This window comes from Leguminivora glycinivorella, chromosome 1 (assembly GCF_023078275.1).
Source record: "Leguminivora glycinivorella isolate SPB_JAAS2020 chromosome 1, LegGlyc_1.1, whole genome shotgun sequence".
Classification (NCBI taxonomy): Eukaryota; Metazoa; Arthropoda; class Insecta; order Lepidoptera; family Tortricidae; genus Leguminivora; species Leguminivora glycinivorella.
In genome coordinates, this window is record NC_062971.1 from 24,722,083 (window position 1) to 24,740,507 (window position 18,425).

The 18,425-nt window shown below is 39.2% G+C and overlaps 1 protein-coding gene across 1 annotated transcript in view; it reads right to left on the reverse strand.

Moving 5' to 3' along the window:
- Window positions 1–17,610, reverse strand: part of LOC125240040 (phosphoinositide 3-kinase adapter protein 1) — a 51,004-nt gene extending 33,394 nt beyond the window's left edge. The window contains exon 1 of the mRNA XM_048148074.1: window positions 17,504–17,610. Coding sequence (XP_048004031.1) covers window positions 17,504–17,507 — 4 coding nt within the window. The 5' untranslated portion in view covers window positions 17,508–17,610. The remainder of the gene's footprint in view (window positions 1–17,503) is intronic.
- Window positions 17,611–18,425: the final 815 nt, after the last annotated feature.

Sequence of the window (18,425 nt, forward strand, 5' to 3'; positions counted from 1 at the left end):
CGGGGGGCGAAGCCCCCAGCATAAAAGAAAGATTAACGTAGTATATAAAATAAGTTGGGTTAGCGTTTTCTTGTGACCTTTAAGAGCAAACAAAGGGGGGCTCGGGGGGCGAAGCCCCCCGCATAAAAGAAAGATCAACGTTGTTTTTAAATTAAGTTGGGTTAGCGTTTTCTTGTGACCTTTAAGAGCAAACAAAGGGGGGCTCGGGGGGCGAAGCCCCCGCATGAAAGAAAGATCAACGTTGTATTTTAAATAAGTTGGTTTAGGGTTTTCTTGTGACCCTTAAGAGTAACGAAAAGGGGGGCTCGGGGGGCGAAGCGCCCCGCTTAAAAGAAAGATCAACGTAGTATTTAAAATAAGTTGGGTTAGGGTTTTCTTGTGACCTTTAAGAGCAAACAAAGGGGGGCTCGGGGGGCGAATCCCCCGCATGAAAGAAAGATCAACGTAGTATTTAAGATAAGTTGGGTTAGTGTTTTCTTGTGACCTTTAAGAGCAAACAAAGGGGGGCTCGGGGGCGAAGCCCCCCGCATAAAAGAAAGATAAACGTCGTATTTAAAATAAGTTCGGTTAGGGTTTTCTTGTGACCTTTAAGAGCAAACAAAGGGGGGCTCGGGGGGCGAATCCCCCGCATGAAAGAAAGATCAACGTAGTATTTAAGATAAGTTGGGTTAGTGTTTTCTTGTGACCTTTAAGAGCAAACAAAGGGGGCTCGGGGCGAAGCCCCCGCATAAAAGAAAGATAAACGTCGTATTTAAAATAAGTTCGGTTAGGGTTTTCTTGTGACCTTTAAGAGCAAACAAAGGGGGGCTCGGGGGGCGAATCCCCCGCATGAAAGAAAGATCAACGTAGTATTTAAAATAAGTTGGGTTAGGGTTTTCTTGTGACCTTTAAGAGCAAACAAAGGGGGGCTCGGGGGGCGAATCCCCCGCATGAAAGAAAGATCAACGTAGTATTTAAGATAAGTTGGGTTAGTGTTTTCTTGTGACCTTTAAGAGCAAACAAAGGGGGGCTCGGGGGCGAAGCCCCCCGCATAAAAGAAAGATAAACGTCGTATTTAAAATAAGTTCGGTTAGGGTTTTCTTGTTACCCTTAAGAGTAACGAAAAGGGGGGCTCGGGGGGCGAAGCCCCCCTCATAAAAGAAAGATTAACGTAGTATTTAAAATAAGTTGGGTTAGCGTTTTCTTGTGACCTTTCAGAGCAAACAAAGGGGGGCTCGGGGGGCAAAGCCCCACGCATAAAAGAAAGATCAACGTTGTATTTAAAATAAGTTGGGTAATGGTTTTCCTGTGACCCTTAAGTGCAAATAAAGGGGGGCTCGGCAAAAAAAAATACTTAAATTTTGTTTGAATTAGTTGAAATGTGACAATATTTTCTAATCGAGTCAAACAAAATCACACTAGCTGAGAGCTTCAAAACAATGTATGGCGAAAGTATGTCTCTCTAATGTCTTCAAAAAGTCTGCGATGGCACATGTCTATATTGTCTATCTTTTACGGATAACTTACTAGGTATAAACATTTTTATGATAATACCGTAATAAGAAGGTAGCCGCTAGTTATTATTAAGTAGCAATTAGCAATAAGTACACGTTAAGCCACAAATGGCATGTAAAATCCGCCTACTTGAAATAATTTTATGTATAAATGTTAAAAGGTATTTATTTGAATATTAATGACTAAAAAGTATAAAATAAATTAATAGTTTAAAAAACACTATAAAACACGCTTTTATAAATGCACGTAAAAGCTAAAAATAAATTATGGATCGTTCAAGTTGTCTCTATTTGTGAGCTGAAGTTTAAAAACTATGTGCTTTTAATTATAATATTTGATTGTAAAAGCGTGGGGCGCTGGAACAGGAAAGACTTTCTTGTAAACAAATACTAATTCGAACTTCCTGGCGAATGAAGTTGCATAAGAACATAACGTTTACATATGCCGCCTAAGGGTTACCAAAGAGAACCAAAGATATCTCGTCCACGAACAAGAACTCTGCATCCTGTCGCTGTAGACACTTTCCCCTTTTGTACTTTGATTACCGGAAAAAAGCGGCGTTCTAAGTGTCGGTGACTGTCGACTCTCCTCGCTACTAGCGCATATTTTGTCTGAGTTCGACAAACTGGTACCTACTTTGAACACTGACTTTTAATTGATTTGACTGTTTAATGTAGAACCTACTAGTCATGCTGCAACTCCAGTTAGCGCGTCAATCTGTGTAACCTCCTTCCCGTAACATAGCATAATTTGATTTAACAGCAAGTTATACTTATATATTCTGTGGTTATACAAAAAGTCTTTCCTGTTCCAGCGCCCCACGCTTTTACAATCAAATATTATAATTAAAAGCACATAGTTTTTAAACTTCAGCTCACAAATAGAGACAACTTGAACGATCCATAATTTATTTTTAGCTTTTACGTGCATTTATAAAAGCGTGTTTTATAGTGTTTTTTAAACTATTAATTTATTTATGTTTTGGTTGACTTCAACTTACAAAAATTGACGCCCGAAAGCTGCAAGCTGCGAGTAAAGACGGACAACTCAGTGGATTTCACTGAGTTCATTTGACACGCTAAGTAGATACGTTTGCTTGATCTATGGTATATATGACATCTGTGGGTGTTAATTTGTTTGCATATGACATTATAGTATGACTACTCGTAATGTTCGTAGCGTGAAACCACACGTACTTAAAGTATTGGTTTATTACAATTATTACAAAGACAATGTTGTAGTAACAAGTGTATTTACAACTACTCGTATGTACTTATTTAATAACGGTAATAGCTTGGTCAACGAACGATCCTAGATGGAATGGCCGAAAGCAGAAAGTTTCACTACGGGATGTTGTTAGGGGTAGTCAGGAGACATACATACTAAAAGTCCTCGGACTTTGGACGTGAGCTCGAAGAGGGGGGGATGAAAAAAGGTCCCATTTTTTGGTTTTTTGCTCATATTTCAAAAACTTTGCGTCATACGAAATTTTGGTTTACTACACTTTGAAAGCTTATAAAATTCTCTATAACTTTTATCTAGAAACTTTTTTTCTATTCTCAACCATTATCTAGGTATGAGCACCTAAAAACTGTAAATTTTTTAAAAATCGTTTCCCCCCCACTTTTTGCTTGATACATTGCTCCATATCTTGCAAAATATTTATCTTAGACAAAAGTTTTCTTAAAAAATCTTGTAGATCATTCAAATACCTTTCATAATATGTGTACATATGCTTCTGGGTCATGTACCGTTGAATAATTATACGACTTTAAAACGAAATGAAACAACAAATGTATGTGATAAACGTGTAAAATAATTATGTATTTCATGAACATGATTGTATTACGATGCTGTATAAATGCATTCACACAACAGGTAACAATACAATTAGCTGTACATAAAGGCCTTCTCACACCCACATCTACCACTACTACAATCTGTAGTGCACCGGCAAAATATTAACTTCAGTATTTCTTCCGGAGCAGCTGGTACTTTGGTTTGCACAGGATAGACGTGTGCGCCGATCACAAAACGATCGGCGGCGGCGTTTACCAAAAAATCGGCGGCGGCGGCGTATTTTCGGCGTGAAATCGGCGTGACCTTGACTTTTTGTTTCTTATATAAAAATCGTTTATTTGATATTATTCTTGAAATTTTTATCAATACAGGTGTACTACGTATATTTTTATATAAATTATGAGTTAAAAAAACACATGTAAATGATCACGAGATGAACACGGGATAGGAAAAATAACTTATTAAATTCCTTATTTGACCAATTTAGGCTTCCATTAAAGGATTCCTTCTCTAAATGACCATGAATCTACAAGCGACTCTTTCTTTCATCATCATCATTTCAGCCATTAATCTCTCACTGCTGACTTGCTGAGCATAAGTCTCCCTTCGTGTACGCCACTTATCCCGGTCCTGGGCTTATTTCATCCAGAAGTGCCCCGCAGTTTTTCGAATGTCCACCTGCCATCCTCTACCTGGCAACATGCCCCGTCCAATTCCATTTTAGTTTGGAAATGACGTCACCCACGTCCCGTACCTTGGTGCGTTGTCGGATCTCGATCTTGAAGCTCAATGCCGAGCATGGTGCGCTCCATCGCTTTCTGTGCTACCCGTATCTTATGCACAGCTTTTTTAATGAGCGTCCATGCCTCGGCACCGTATGTCATGGTGGGCAGGACAAACTGGTTGAAGAGACGAGTCTTCAGGCATTGTGGAACATTATTCGACTTAAGTTAAGGATATCCGCTAGTTTGTTGAATGCGGCCCAGCCTAGCTGGATTCTCCTGGATATCTCTTTGTCTTGTTGTTCATATGTTCAAGATAAACGTATTGTTTAACCATCTCCAGATTTTCGGCTCCAACCGTTATGGTAGGATTCGAATCTCCAGTGATGTTCGACATAACCTTGGTCTTGGACATATTCATCTTGAGACCTACCTTTAAAGAAGCAAGGAATATACTTTGGAGATCATCCAGGGACTCGGCAAACAAAACAATATCGTCGGCGAATCTTAAGTGCGACAAGAAGACACCATGGATGTTGATACCGGTTCTGTCCCATTCAAGCGTTTTTATGACGTCTTCCAGTAATGCCGTAAAAAGCTTGGGTGAAATAGTGTCTCCTTGTCGCACGCCCCTTTTGATGGAAATCGGTTCGCTTATTTTATGGAGACGAACTTGCATGGTTGCCGAGCCGTATAGCTCCCCAAGCAGATCAACATAGCGCGCATCTACAGAACAGCGATGAAGAGCGTCAAACACGGCCCAATGCTCGACACTGTCGAAGGCCTTCTCATAATCGACGAAAGCCATGCACAAGGGCCGATTGTATTCGTGACATTTCTCAGCAAGAGCGGGCATCAAACCGTGATGAGGGGAGGGAGGAAGAAGAGGCGTTTGCCTAACAGTGGGACAAATATTAGGCTATTTAAAAACACGATACGACCAAATGAGTTTGCCATTTGTTACTGATTGAAACCACAGAGAATGGAATGAAAAGCTTCTTTTCCTGCAGAACCAGATCAGCAACGAAATTAGGATCATGCAAAATGAAGCAAACCTGGGTTACCTGGGGGCGTAAGCTGAAAAAAACAGACGCCTCCTATTCAATCAGCTGATTTACAGTCTTACACACAGCGGCTATAAGCAATTAGCCACCGCGGTGGTGGGCAATAGGTATTTTAGAACGGGTAATATTTCAAGGAACCATTAAACCTTGAATATATTACACACCCAGATAAAAATACAGCAGAAGATCCACATATAATATTCTCGTAGATACCTTCTTTACTCTGCTGAAACGTGGACTGTTTATCGCCAGCATATTCGCATGTTGGAACGATTCCATCTCAGATGCCTACGCAAGATACTGAAGATCCGATGGTCTGATCGTGTCCGGAATACCGAAGTTCTGCGTAGAGCAAATGTGGGTTGAATTGAGGTATACCTCATGCGCCGTCAGCTTCGGTGGGGCGGTCACGTTTCGCGAATGAACAACCAGCGTGTGGCTAAGCGCATCTTTTACTCTGAGCTTGAGGAAGGAAAGCGGAAACAGGGCGGCCAATTCCTCAGGTACAAGGATGTGCTTAAACGGCACATGAAAAAGTGTCGTATAGAGCCCTCGCGATGGGAACAGCAGGCAGCCGTACGCACTGAATGGCGGAGTAAAATAAATACTACGGTAATGGACTTCGAACATCAATGGCGCTCAGAGCTAGATTCCAAGCGCGACGAAACAAAAGCCCGACCACCTGCGGCAATACAATATAACTATATTAATGGTGTGCTCACGTGTCCGCAGTGTCCACGAACATTTGCCAACAAGATCGGCTATGTCAGCCATTGGCGAGCACACCTGAGACAGCAACGGACTTGAAAGCAGTCGCCGTGGCCGTATCGGCCGTGGAGTCATTAGCATAACTGGGCACCGTTAATCAAATAGTTAACTTCGATAATCGCTAATCCGTTACTATAAAAGTTAACTTCGTTAATCGTTAAAGCGATACATTTCAACAAATTTAACGGAAGTTAAAGTTAATCGATAATCCGTTAATCGCGATAAAAAAATAATTTTACTATAGCGAGTTGCATCAGTTATCAACTATTTAGTATTTGCGTAAGTTTACATGTTATTGTACTTATTGTAAAAGCCCGAAGTTCGCCAAAATCTCTTAAAATCCCAGCTGACAATTGGTAACAGCGAAATGTTAATAAATATTGTCCACTTTGGACTTATACCGACGTTGGTGTAAATCCTAGGTTTTACTTTGGTGACCTGTAGATATTGGGTCATTCATGCGGTCGTGGTCATGGTGCGTCGGTTCCTCGGATTGAGACACCTCTAATCGAAGTTGTGATCCACGGTAACTTGGTAGATAGCCGCCGAACTCTGGCTTTGTCGTGTCGGTTGCTCGATTTGTGTGTAGGGTGTGAAAAACCGGTTAACCGGTTAACCGAAAAACCGGTTAACCGGTTAACCGAAAAACCGGTTAACCGAGACTTTTTGGCCTCTGTCAAAAACCGGTTTTTATAGTCTCTAACCGGTTAATAACCGAAACTGTATTTATTTCTCAAAATTTGGAAAATTAGGCATTAAAAGGTTCAAAAATACGTAATTATTTAATGTTTTGTAATAATAAAGATTTATTTGTTACTTTTCATTGACAACATTATTATCTGTAATGATTTTATTTTAAAAATTAGTCCCGAGTCTACTCAATTATACATTTTATACAATACAGTAGAGTCCAGTTAATATATTACGACTCCGCATAGACCTAACGTCCAACCTCTTACAACGACATAAGCACAGGTATTTATTTGATTTCGTTTGTGATAGTTTTTTTTTATGGGATAGGAGGCAAACGAGCAGACAGGTCACCTGATGGTAAGCGATCACCGCCGCCCATGGACACCCGAAATACCAGAGGTGTTGGAGGTGAGTTGCCGGCCTTTAAGATGGGTGTACGCTCTTTTATTGAAGATTTGAATTTCGTATCGGTCCGGAAATACCGCAGGCGATAATTCATTCCACAGTTTAGCTGTGCGGGGCAGGAAGTTTCTGGAGAAACGCACAGTTGAGGACTGCCAGCCATCTAAATGATGGCGATGGAAATGTTGTCGCCTAGGGCGATGGCGGAAAGAAGCGGTAGGGAATTAATCAGAACAATTCCTCGGAGCACTTCCCGTTATACATGCGATAGAAAATGCAGAGCGAGGCCACATCTCTACGCAGCGCCAAGGGGTCAAGCCGATCGGAGATATGCTGGCAGTTGACAATTCGAGTCGCTCGTCGTTGGATGCGGTCCAGAGGGAGAAGCTGGTACTGAGGTGCCCCTGCCCATAGATGAGAACAGTACTCCATGTGTGGGCGAACCTGCGCCTTATAGAGCTGAAGGCGGTGGGCTGGAGTGAAATACTGTCTCGATCTATTGAGCACACCCAGCTTTTTTGAGGCCAGTTTGGCCTTACCTTCTAAATGACCGCGAAACTGGACTGCACTCGAAATGTCAACGCCAAGAATTCCTATACTGGCTGTGGCAGTGAGGGGAGTGCTCTCAAAAAAGGGTGATGCGAAAAACTCTAACTTTTTTGCGGTAAACGCGCAAACCTGTGTCTTGGTGGGGTTAAATCGGACTAAGTTAAGTCGACCCCATTCAGAGACTTCTTTCAAGGAGGTCTCAATTTCAGACACAAGTTTGTTCCGGCTCTCGATGACGTTTTCCCGAGAGATATTGGTGCGGCCGGTGTAAGTAGCATCAACCATACTATCATCCGCATAACAATGAATGCCGCTGGTTTGCAGCATGTCATTGATATGCAAGAGGAATAGCGTAGGTGATAGCACACAGCCTTGGGGAACACCAGCATTCACAGGCATGGAGTCAGAGCATTTACCGTCAAGACCTTTATGCTTCTGTCTGTCAGGAAGCTACCCACCCAAACACATAATCTCTCGGGAAGCCCGTAGGATGGTAACTTCGAAAGAAGTGCTCTGTGCCAAACGCGATCAAACGCTTTCGCGATGTCCAAATTAACGGCCAATGCCTTCATCTCGATTGCCTGTGCCCAACGATGTGTCAGGTTAACTAGAAGATCACCAGAGCGGCCTCTACGGAAACCGTATTGTTGGTCACTAAGCAGCTGGTGGTCCTCTAGGTACCGTAGGGGCTGGCAGTTGATGATGGATAGTATGAAAGTACATCCGTTTATTACGACTCCCTGTCTTGCCTACAACAAGTAGCAAGATTACATTGTGGCCACGTAACTTTTTGGAGTATTGCTTTTAAAATTTTAACAATTTGTTTGCCTCGGGTCTAATCTTATAAGCTAAATAGAACCCAATTTGTATTTTTCGATTGCGTATAAACTAGCTTTACTTACAAATGATGAGCAAGTACGCATACTAAAAAGGACTTTTCTAACTAAACAAGTCACAATAAAATAAGGTATTAATACTATGATGATAATAATACCCTGTAAATAAACCTATTGATTGAAATGTTTTAGTAATAGAGATGTAGATATTACTTTTAATTAAAAGAAATGAAATTCGTTTTGTACGACATCTGGTTAGTACGACGTAATATCAGCGGTCCCTTGAACGTCGTTGTCTACCGACGGACCGGACGACCGGAGTCTACCGTATATTTCAAACTATATTTTTTAAAAGAAAGGTAAAATGGAGATCTTGGTTTTCTTACATCAATGGCTTGTATTACTAGGGGCTCTGGGAGCTGTAGACCTTCGCTACATGCCTAGAAAACGCAAAACTGACGAATCACATTCAAACCACACAAGCCTTTTTTAGCAATTTCCGCATTTACCAAATTTCCAAAAACTGGATAAAAATGATCTTCATCGTGCAAGTAATACCTGCTACGATATCATCAACATCAGAATTCTTAAAGGTGATGATAATTATTGCGTAGTACGGCCATTACTAAAAATCCTCAAAACCGGTTAATAACCGGTTAACCGGTTTTGAAGGAAAAGTCTCGGTTATTAACCGGTTTTTTAAGTTAACCGGTTTTTGCATACCCTAGTAGCGAGGCCCGCCGAACTTTGGCTTGATGCGTCGGTTGCACGATTTGTGTGTCATGCCTGATGATTTGCATTCTATTTTCCAGTTAGTGATGGGTGCAGTAGGACTAATAAACTTTAGCAGGTCTCGAACAAGTGATCCAAAGGCACCAACTGGTCTGTAGACTGTACAGGAAAATCCTAGGTTTCGCCGTACTCTGGGATTTACAGTAGCGGGCAGAGCAAGTTTTACTCGACGCGTCCGGAACTGGATTAACGATTAACGGACTCGAAGAAATTTAACGGAAGTTAACGAATCCGTTAACATTTTTTAAAGTTAACTTAAAAGTTAATCCGTTAACCAAAATGTTAACTTCGTTAATTAACGATTAACGGATTAACGAGTTAATGCCCAGCTATGGTCATTAGATACTGGATACTGTAAACAATTGTATCAAGTCGTATGCCGGGTCAAAGTCATCACAAATCTCCCCACATATCCGGTTTCGCATGGCATTATAACTTCATATTCCGGCGGTTCCTCATTTTTCTTAATGCTCAATATAGGATATTTTAATAAAAGTAAAGTATATATATTGTAAATTGTAACAAATCTTGCATAAAAGGTCCAAAAACGTAATCGAATACGAATAGTTTGAGCAGTTTATTAACCACCAAGGTCACGCCGATTTCACGCCGATTTATAATCGGCGGCGGCGGCGTGGTCAAAATCGCCGGCGGCGGCGGCGCGCCGGCGCGGCGCACACGTCTAGCACAGGAATCAGTAAGTTGCTTTCGTTCCGTGCCTATCCCCATTCATCATCCTCCTTGCGTTATCCCGGCATTTGCCACGGCTCATGGGAGCCTGGGGTTCACTTTGACAACTAATCCCAAGATTTGGCGTAGGCACTAGTTTTACGAAAGCGACTGCCATCTGACTATCCAACCCGAAGGGTAACTAGAACTCATTGGAATTAGTCCGGTTTCCTCACGATGTTTTCCTTCACCGAAAAGCGACTGGCAAATATCAAATGACATTTCGCACATAAGTTCAGAAAAAAGTCATTGGTACGAGCCGGGTTCGAACCCGCCTCCGGATCGAAAGTCAACGACACCCCCAGGATAGAGGAAGACACTGATGATAACGGCGGGGAGGATATTGTCTAAGATACAGTTGTCACATCTGATCCAGATGACATGGAAGAAACAGTTTCAATTTGTTTGATTTATTTGGGACAACAAACACAGTAACACACAAGGTTATAATAGAGAATTACAGTGTTGACATTAGTAAAGTGTGAGACCGACAGCATTTCGAACAAACAAAGAAGACCGATTAGTATCATCCCGCCCAAAGAGGCAGCGAGTAAATTAAAACACGTGTAAGTTATATCCATACCTCCTAAGGATACTGAGGCAAGTGTAAACTCATGATTTTACAGAGGAGAGCCGTTCAAAGGTACAAAGTAACATAACTAACATATTTGTTCACGTAATAACATAAAAATTCGGATTTGTTGTAACGAAATCAATGAGGTTATTTCTGCATTCATGAGAATTTTAAATTTATAACATTTTATGATCTAAGAGTACTTGATTTCTAAATCTAAGAGTACGAGTATTTTAGCGCACTTGGTCCAGTATTCGTCAAGTAAAAACCTTTTTTTTACGTTAAAATTTGATTTAAAGTAGAATAGTAGTAGAAAACTTTTAAGAGTTAGGACATAATTGTAACTTAAGCTGTTATTTGCAGTTTTTACCTCTGAAACTAAGTTAGTTAGTTGTATTAGTATTCCACACTTTTTTTACCTCCCTCGCTAATATACCAATGACTTTTTTCTGAACTTATGTGCGAAATGTCATTTGATATTTACCAGTCGCTTTTCGGTGAAGGAAAACATCGTGAGGAAACCGGACTAATTCCAATAAGTCCTAGTTACCCTTCGGGTTGGAAAGTAAGAAGGCAGTCGCTTTCGTAAAACTAGTGCCTACGCCAAATCTTGGGATTAGTTGTCAAAGTGGACCCCAGGCTCCCATGAGCCGTGGCAAATGCCGGGATAACGCAAGGAGGATGATGAATGGGGATGGCACGGAACGAAAGCAACTTACTGATTCCTGTGCAAACCAAAGTACCAGCTGCTCCGGAAGAAATACTGAAGTCAATATTTTGCCGGTGCACCACAGATTGTAGTAGTGGTAGATGTGGGTGTGAGAAGGCCTTTATATACAGCTAATTGTATTGTTACCTGTTGTGTGAATGCATTTATACAGCATCGTAATACAATCATGTTCATGAAATACATAATTATTTTACACGTTTATCACATACTTACATTTGTTGTTTCATTTCGTTTTAAAGTCGTATAATTATTCAACGGTACATGACCCAGAAGCATATGTACACATATTATGAAAGGTATTTGAATGATCTACAAGATTTTTTAAGAAAACTTTTGTCTAAGATAAATATTTTGCAAGATATGGAGCAATGTATAAACAAAAAGTGGGGGGGAAACGATTTTTAAAAAAATTACAGTTTTTAGGTGCTCATACATAGATAATGGTTGAGAATAGAAAAAAAGTTTCTAGATAAAAGTTATAGAGAATTTTATAAGCTTTCAAGGTGTGGTAAACCAAAATTTCGTATGACGCATAGTTTTTGAAATATGAGCAAAAAACCAAAAAATAGGACCTTTTTTCATCCCCCCCTCTTCGAGCTCACGTCCAAAGTCCGAGGACTTTTAGTATGTATGTCTCCTGACTACCCCTAACAACATCCCGTAGTGAAACTTTCTGCTTTCGGCCATTCCACCTAGACCCCCTTTTGAGCATTCATTGACTGATCTGTAAGCTCAAGAAGGCTTGTGTTGTGGGTACTCAAACAACGATATATATAATATATAAATACTTATATACATAGAAAACATCCATGACTCAGGAACAAATATCTGTGCTCATCACACAAATAAATGCCCTTACCGGGATTCGAACCCGGGACCGCGGCACAGCAGGCAGGGTCACTACCGACTGCGCCAGACCGGTCGTCAAAATCGTCATTTAAAAAGATTAAAGCAAATTTAACATCATTATCGTATGATTAGGTCCATTTTTTCCATGTTTTACAATGTTTGCATTATTAAATAGAGTGTCCATCGGTTATATATGGTAGGCGTGTTCAGTTACATGTAGAACTCAACATCTTAGTGTAATAATGGAAAAAATGGATTATTTCCAATGCCCCCCCTCCCCACCCCCTGTACCTTACAGGTTGTTTGTTATCAGCTCATACCTAATTTAAAAGCTTAAAACACAACTTTCAATAAACAGCCTATATTTTCATCTTATCGTTCCTTCCGATGACCCAACTGATTATTAAACACATAGGTCATTGACATTGGGCGAACACCACATGCGGATGATTTCTTCACAAACATCGTGACTGTTAACCTTGTCCAGATAATGGAGTTTCCTTGATCTGGGTTAATTTTAGGTTTTCATGCGAGCACGATAATGTACCTAAGCTTTCTGCAGAAGAATAGGTATTATGGAATTTAAGACGAATGTTAGAAAGAAAAACTAACATTGGATTTTCCCCCTTATATGTATTGGAAAAAACGAAAACAAGGATAGATAAAATAAATGTGATATACACGGTGTAACATGAGGAAACAGAATAATTTAAAATCTCAACTCAAAAAACTGCTATTAAATAAGCATAAGACTTTAAACACATAAATGCAAATCAGAGCCCCAAAAGAAAAACATTAATTAATTAGTTAATATTATATAAGTACATAACTTACAAAATTTTTGAGATTACTTTAACAAAACTCCTAAAATTATGTCATGTAAAATTGTGTCCAGAAATTGACCCTATTTTGATTGCTATAGGTACTAAAACCATTAAAATGCTTAGGCTCAATAGCAGGTATGCACGTTATCTTGCAGGATAATACCTAATTTAACAGGTCGACCGTTGCGTATGTATCTACCGGCATAATTACTTTTGTGGCGTCGAAATAGGGTTCATTATTGGAAACAGATGTACTGTCTGTAGGTAGTGTATATCTAATAGGTGGATTGTTATTTAGATATTAGAATATTAGATAAGATGGAGCGCATCGCCAACAAACTGTTTTACAGTTTGGCGAAACTTTAATGATATGCTTGTGTACATTGTCTTTTTTGTTAAATAAATTAAAAAAAAAAAAAAAAAAAAAAAATATTAGAAAAATGTCATATAAACTTTTCTGGATATCGCCTACTTTCAGAGTTATAAGCATTTAATAAAATAACAATTACTTACTAGGTATTTCTCAGAACAAAACGCTGTTTTGATGGCGATGATGCCGTTATCGAACATAATCTAACTATCCTCGTTTGTAAAGATATCAAAAAGTAACTATAGGTACCTAGTGACAGTAGTGCCACGTTGCAAATGAGTATTTTTAGGAAAAAAAATTTTTTAAGTGCTTGTCTTACGAATAACATTTACTTTTTATGGGAAAATACATCCAAAAAAAACCATAAAAACAAAAAAAATACACAAATAAATATTTTTCGCGAAATTTTCTTGACGTCATATAAAATTTTACCTTTATTTTGCCCTCAGAAATGCGTTGTTTACATTCTTTCGGTTTCCTTATGTTACACCCGTGTATTTGACACATTATCAGGCATCGCAAATACCTAATTATGTACCCGTATACCTCAATCGTACTCGTACAAAATCAATTAATAAAATTAGTTATTAAACAAATACAATGAATAATGATTAACAATCAACTCGAGGTAGGTACCTACGAGTATGTACTTACTGTATTATATCAATAAAATTTATTAGTGTCATTAATGCAACTACCGTTGCTCTACTTGAGTATGACAGTCGCGTATCGGTCGCTGGACATTATTTAGAACAAAACATATACATATGTATGAACGTTAGTACCTATAGGTCAACAATAACTTGCGGAAAGAAATTGATAGTGGTACCGAAGATGAGAGTTAAAGGATACGTAAACTTTAAATATAATAAATCAAAAGTAGTATACTATAGGCATAGACAGGCAAATATTTTATGCATGTTCTAAACGTTTTGTATATGACCTAGAGAGAAAAGATAAAAGAACCCCTAAGGTCTGATAAAAATGCGACCCATTGCTATATAGCAATGTCGCATAGCAAATAATCCAACTACTGGATTAGTTTGAGCTCTGACGGAATCTACATTCTACATGCAAGATGCACCGATTACGCAGGGCACATTATTCATACACACTTACCCCATTCCTGACGAGCTTACCTAGTTACCGTAATGGATGTGGTAACAATGGGGTCGCAAGGTGGCGAGTTAGCGGCGCTATGGTGGCGTAGTACAACTGCCACGAACAGTACGCAAACGGATACTCTAGTTCCAATAAAAAAGTCTATGAAATGTTTTTACTAGTTACCGTAATGAATACTAAAATAATATTCATTACGGTAATAATGATCGCAAAGTTTCGAGGAAGCAAGCGCTACGGCGTAGCGTAATGCAATTTTCAGACACGGTGCGTAAACGGCTACTCTAGTTTAATGAATGCCCAGTTGCCCACAAATCTCAACCCTATAACCTTATAGTACTGAAAGTGCTTACCTATTTTACTTACTGAATAGTGAATGCAGTAAAAATAATCGTAATGTGCAAAAGGAGTTTTTTGCAACTGACACAAAAATTACTAAATGGATTCTAGCTCCAATCTCCAATGAATGCCCACAATCGTCAATTATTTCAAAAAGTACACAAAAGGACTTATGTTGGAGAGTAATTCCATGTTGGAGCATGATTTCTAGTTTATAATATGAGGACGTAGGTAGAACATGTGTACTGTGACCGGTCTGGCATCAATTTAAACTTTAATTAGCCCGTCTTTGTTTGCATTGCCTACTCAACGGGAATGGCGACCGGAACAGTTAATTTCCAAATGGAACTTGGTCCAGTGTACACAGCTGATTAAGCTGCCTGAATTATTAACTGACGTTTAATTGGTGGGCGATTGGGTTTTGTTCTCTTTGCCGTTGAAAGGTTTGGTGATTAAGGGTTTTACATTAATTATTGCCCTTTTACACGTGTAACGGTAGGTAATTAACTTTTTTTACCTTTATTCTTCTACAAGCATTACTATATGTATTATTAATTACTTACTTCCCGCAATTTAATTATTTACGCCCCGCAAACATCACCTATTTATTTACTATGACTCATAAAAACAACCCTATGTTTCCCCAGGCTTCAAACTATGTATGTATATGTGACAAATATTATGACTATTATGAGTAGGAAATAATATAATCTAGAGAAGAAATTAAAAATACCTATGTGAAATCGAACTTTTTTTATTAGGGTTCCGTAGTCAACTAGGAACCCTTATAGTTTCGCCATGTCTGTCTGTCCGTCCGTCCGTCCGCGGATAATCTCAGTAACCGTTAGTACTAGAAAGCTGAAATTTGGTACCAATATGTATATTATTCACGCCAACAAAGTGCAAAAATAAAAAATGGAAAAAAATGTTTTATTAGGGTACCTCCCCTACATGTAAAGTGGGGGCTGATATTTTTTTTATTCCAACCCCAATGTGTGATATATTGTTGGATAGGCATTTAAAAATGAATAAGGGTTTACTAATATCGTTTTTAGGGTTCCGTAGTCAACTAGGAACCCTTATAGTTTCGCCATGTCTGTCTGTCCGTCCGTCCGCGGATAATCTCAGTAACCGTTAGCACTAGAAAGCTGAAATTTGGTACCAATATGTATATCAATCACGCCGACAAAGTGCAAAAATAAAAAATGGAAAAAAATGTTTTATTAGGGTACCCCTCCTACATGTAATGTGGGGGCTGATATTTTTTTTCATTTCAACCCCAACGTGTGATATGTTGTTGGATAGGTATTTAAAAATGAATAAGGGTTTCCTAAGATCGTTTTTTGATAATATTAATATTTTCGGAAATAATCGCTCCTAAAGGAAAAAAAAGTGCGTCCCCCCCTCTAACTTTTGAACCATATGTTTAAAAAATATGAAAAAAATCACAAAAGTAGAACTTTATAAATACTTTCTAGGAAAATTGTTTTGAACTTGATAGGTTCAGTAGTTTTTGAGAAAAATACTGAAAACTACGGAACCCTACACTGAGCGTGGCCTGACACGCTCTTGGCCAGTTTTTTTTTAATAATATTAATATTTTCGGAAATAATCGCTCCTAAAGGAAAAAAAAGTGCGTCCCCCCCCCTCTAACTTTTGAACCATATGTTTAAAAAATATGAAAAAAAATCACAAATGTAGAACTTTATAAAGACTTTCTAGGAAAATTGTTTTGAACTTGATAGGTTCAGTAGTTTTTGAGAAAAATTCGGAAAACTACGGAACCCTACACTGAGCGTGGCCCGACACGCTCTTGGCCGGTTTTTAATTTAACTTTTCGTGCTTAAATCGTTGAACCGATATCTAAGATTATATATGAATCAAATACGAACAATCACTAACTTGATCACCTCAGACATTGTCCGAGTCGAATCACTATAAAATATAGCCAATACATAGGTGACCACGCTTAGGTACAGAAGAGTTAACTATCACGTATAAGAGGTAGTATTTATTCAGTGGTAAACTCTACCTACTCCTGTCAGTCTCAGTACCCGAATTGCTTGACAACGGGAGTAGAAATAGGACTCGGTGAAACACCTGTATTAGGTACCTACCAACTCGCATAGTGGGTATAACATATGTAAAACTGATTTTGGCTTCTATCCAATAAACGCGCACTTCTTTACTGAACCGACTTACAATACATTTCCTCGCTTTTAAATCTGTGTCTTTAGTAAACATTCGGTAGGTATTAGTATGTAATGTACATTAAGTAGTTCAGATTCAGACTGCCTAGCTAAAGCCACAGAGGTTTCCCCGCTCTTAAGTAGCTTATATCTACCTAGAGTGCTATCTCTAATCTCATCAATATGGAGATATACATATGTGTTTAATACATAGGTATATCTTAATTCAAACTTTCGCGTATACGTACCTACTTAGTTACTCGGTGATCGCTTTGGTTGGCCCCATTGCAGTCTCCACTCTCCTGCCTATACAAACAGTATCCATCCCTAAGAGGCTTTGGCAGTTTTGGCTGTATGAAACTCGGAAAATCTATCCGTTTAACAGGAACCTTAATTAAGCTGTGCTAACAATATCTGAAGCCTATATAGGTCGAAAGCTCTATTCATTAAATTCTATGCGATGTTCGTATCGTATTCGAACGCTGAATAGGATTTATTACTGTAGGTAAGTCCGTAAAAGCTATCTCGTAGACCAAATAAATTACTTCTACATTAAAAATAAAGGTTGACAAACTTTCGGCACATACACGGGACGCATAGAAAATGTGGGAGCTCAACTCTGAGCATTGTTGTCAAACATTCATATGCCACTCGACTCACCCATTGCCGGGACATCCGCCGCCACTTCCGCCGCCAAAGATGGAAGATCGGGCTGGTTCGTTGACAGCGCTAGCGTCCCCGATATTATAAATAAATAAAAGGATTATTCCTAAATAGGTTCACAGGCACGGCACAGATTTATATCGATATTCACAACACAAGGTTATTAATTTTACCGCGGCACGGCCGCAGCGGCCGGAGATCTGCGTAATCTTGCGTGCGGCGTGTCTTGAGAAGCTATTTTTGATGCAAAAGCGATGGGACGCCAATGTCTAGAGCATGCATTGAATATGCAATGCCAGCCTTGGGCTCGTGTGTGGGTAAATCACCTGCGCGTCTTCGGACGGGCCTGCATGAATCGCAAACGGTAGTCGTCCTTATTAAGCAGTTGGCAACAACATAATTACTCAAACCAGCAACCCGCCTCCTTAAGCACGCACAATTCTAGCTAAGTTAGAATTATGTAACATCTACTTGTTTAGGTGTATCAACCAAGATAAATTCGCTAAGATAAACTTTTTTAATAATGTTTGGAAATCATAATGTCATGGAAATGTTATGCAGGTTAAGTTCTCGGCAGCTCCTATTACGATTAAGTAGGTACATAGGTTATTTCTTAAATGAATGACCCCATTTAAGAAATAACATAGTTTTGGTCCACACGCAGAATAGCAAGTGATTTTTTAAAATATGTGACTTACTAGTAATATTCGTTTTGTTTGAATACCTGTATTGTTTTGACAAGAAAGCTTGCAATAAGTGCGACAGAGAAATAGTAAGGTACAGCGGCAGCGCAGCAGGGCAAATCTCGACTGGGAGGCAAATGTGGCAACTGGTCCATTTTTTCCATGTTTTACAATGTTTGCATTATTAAATAGAGTGTCCACCGGTTATATAACGTAGACGTGTTCAGAGGACACAT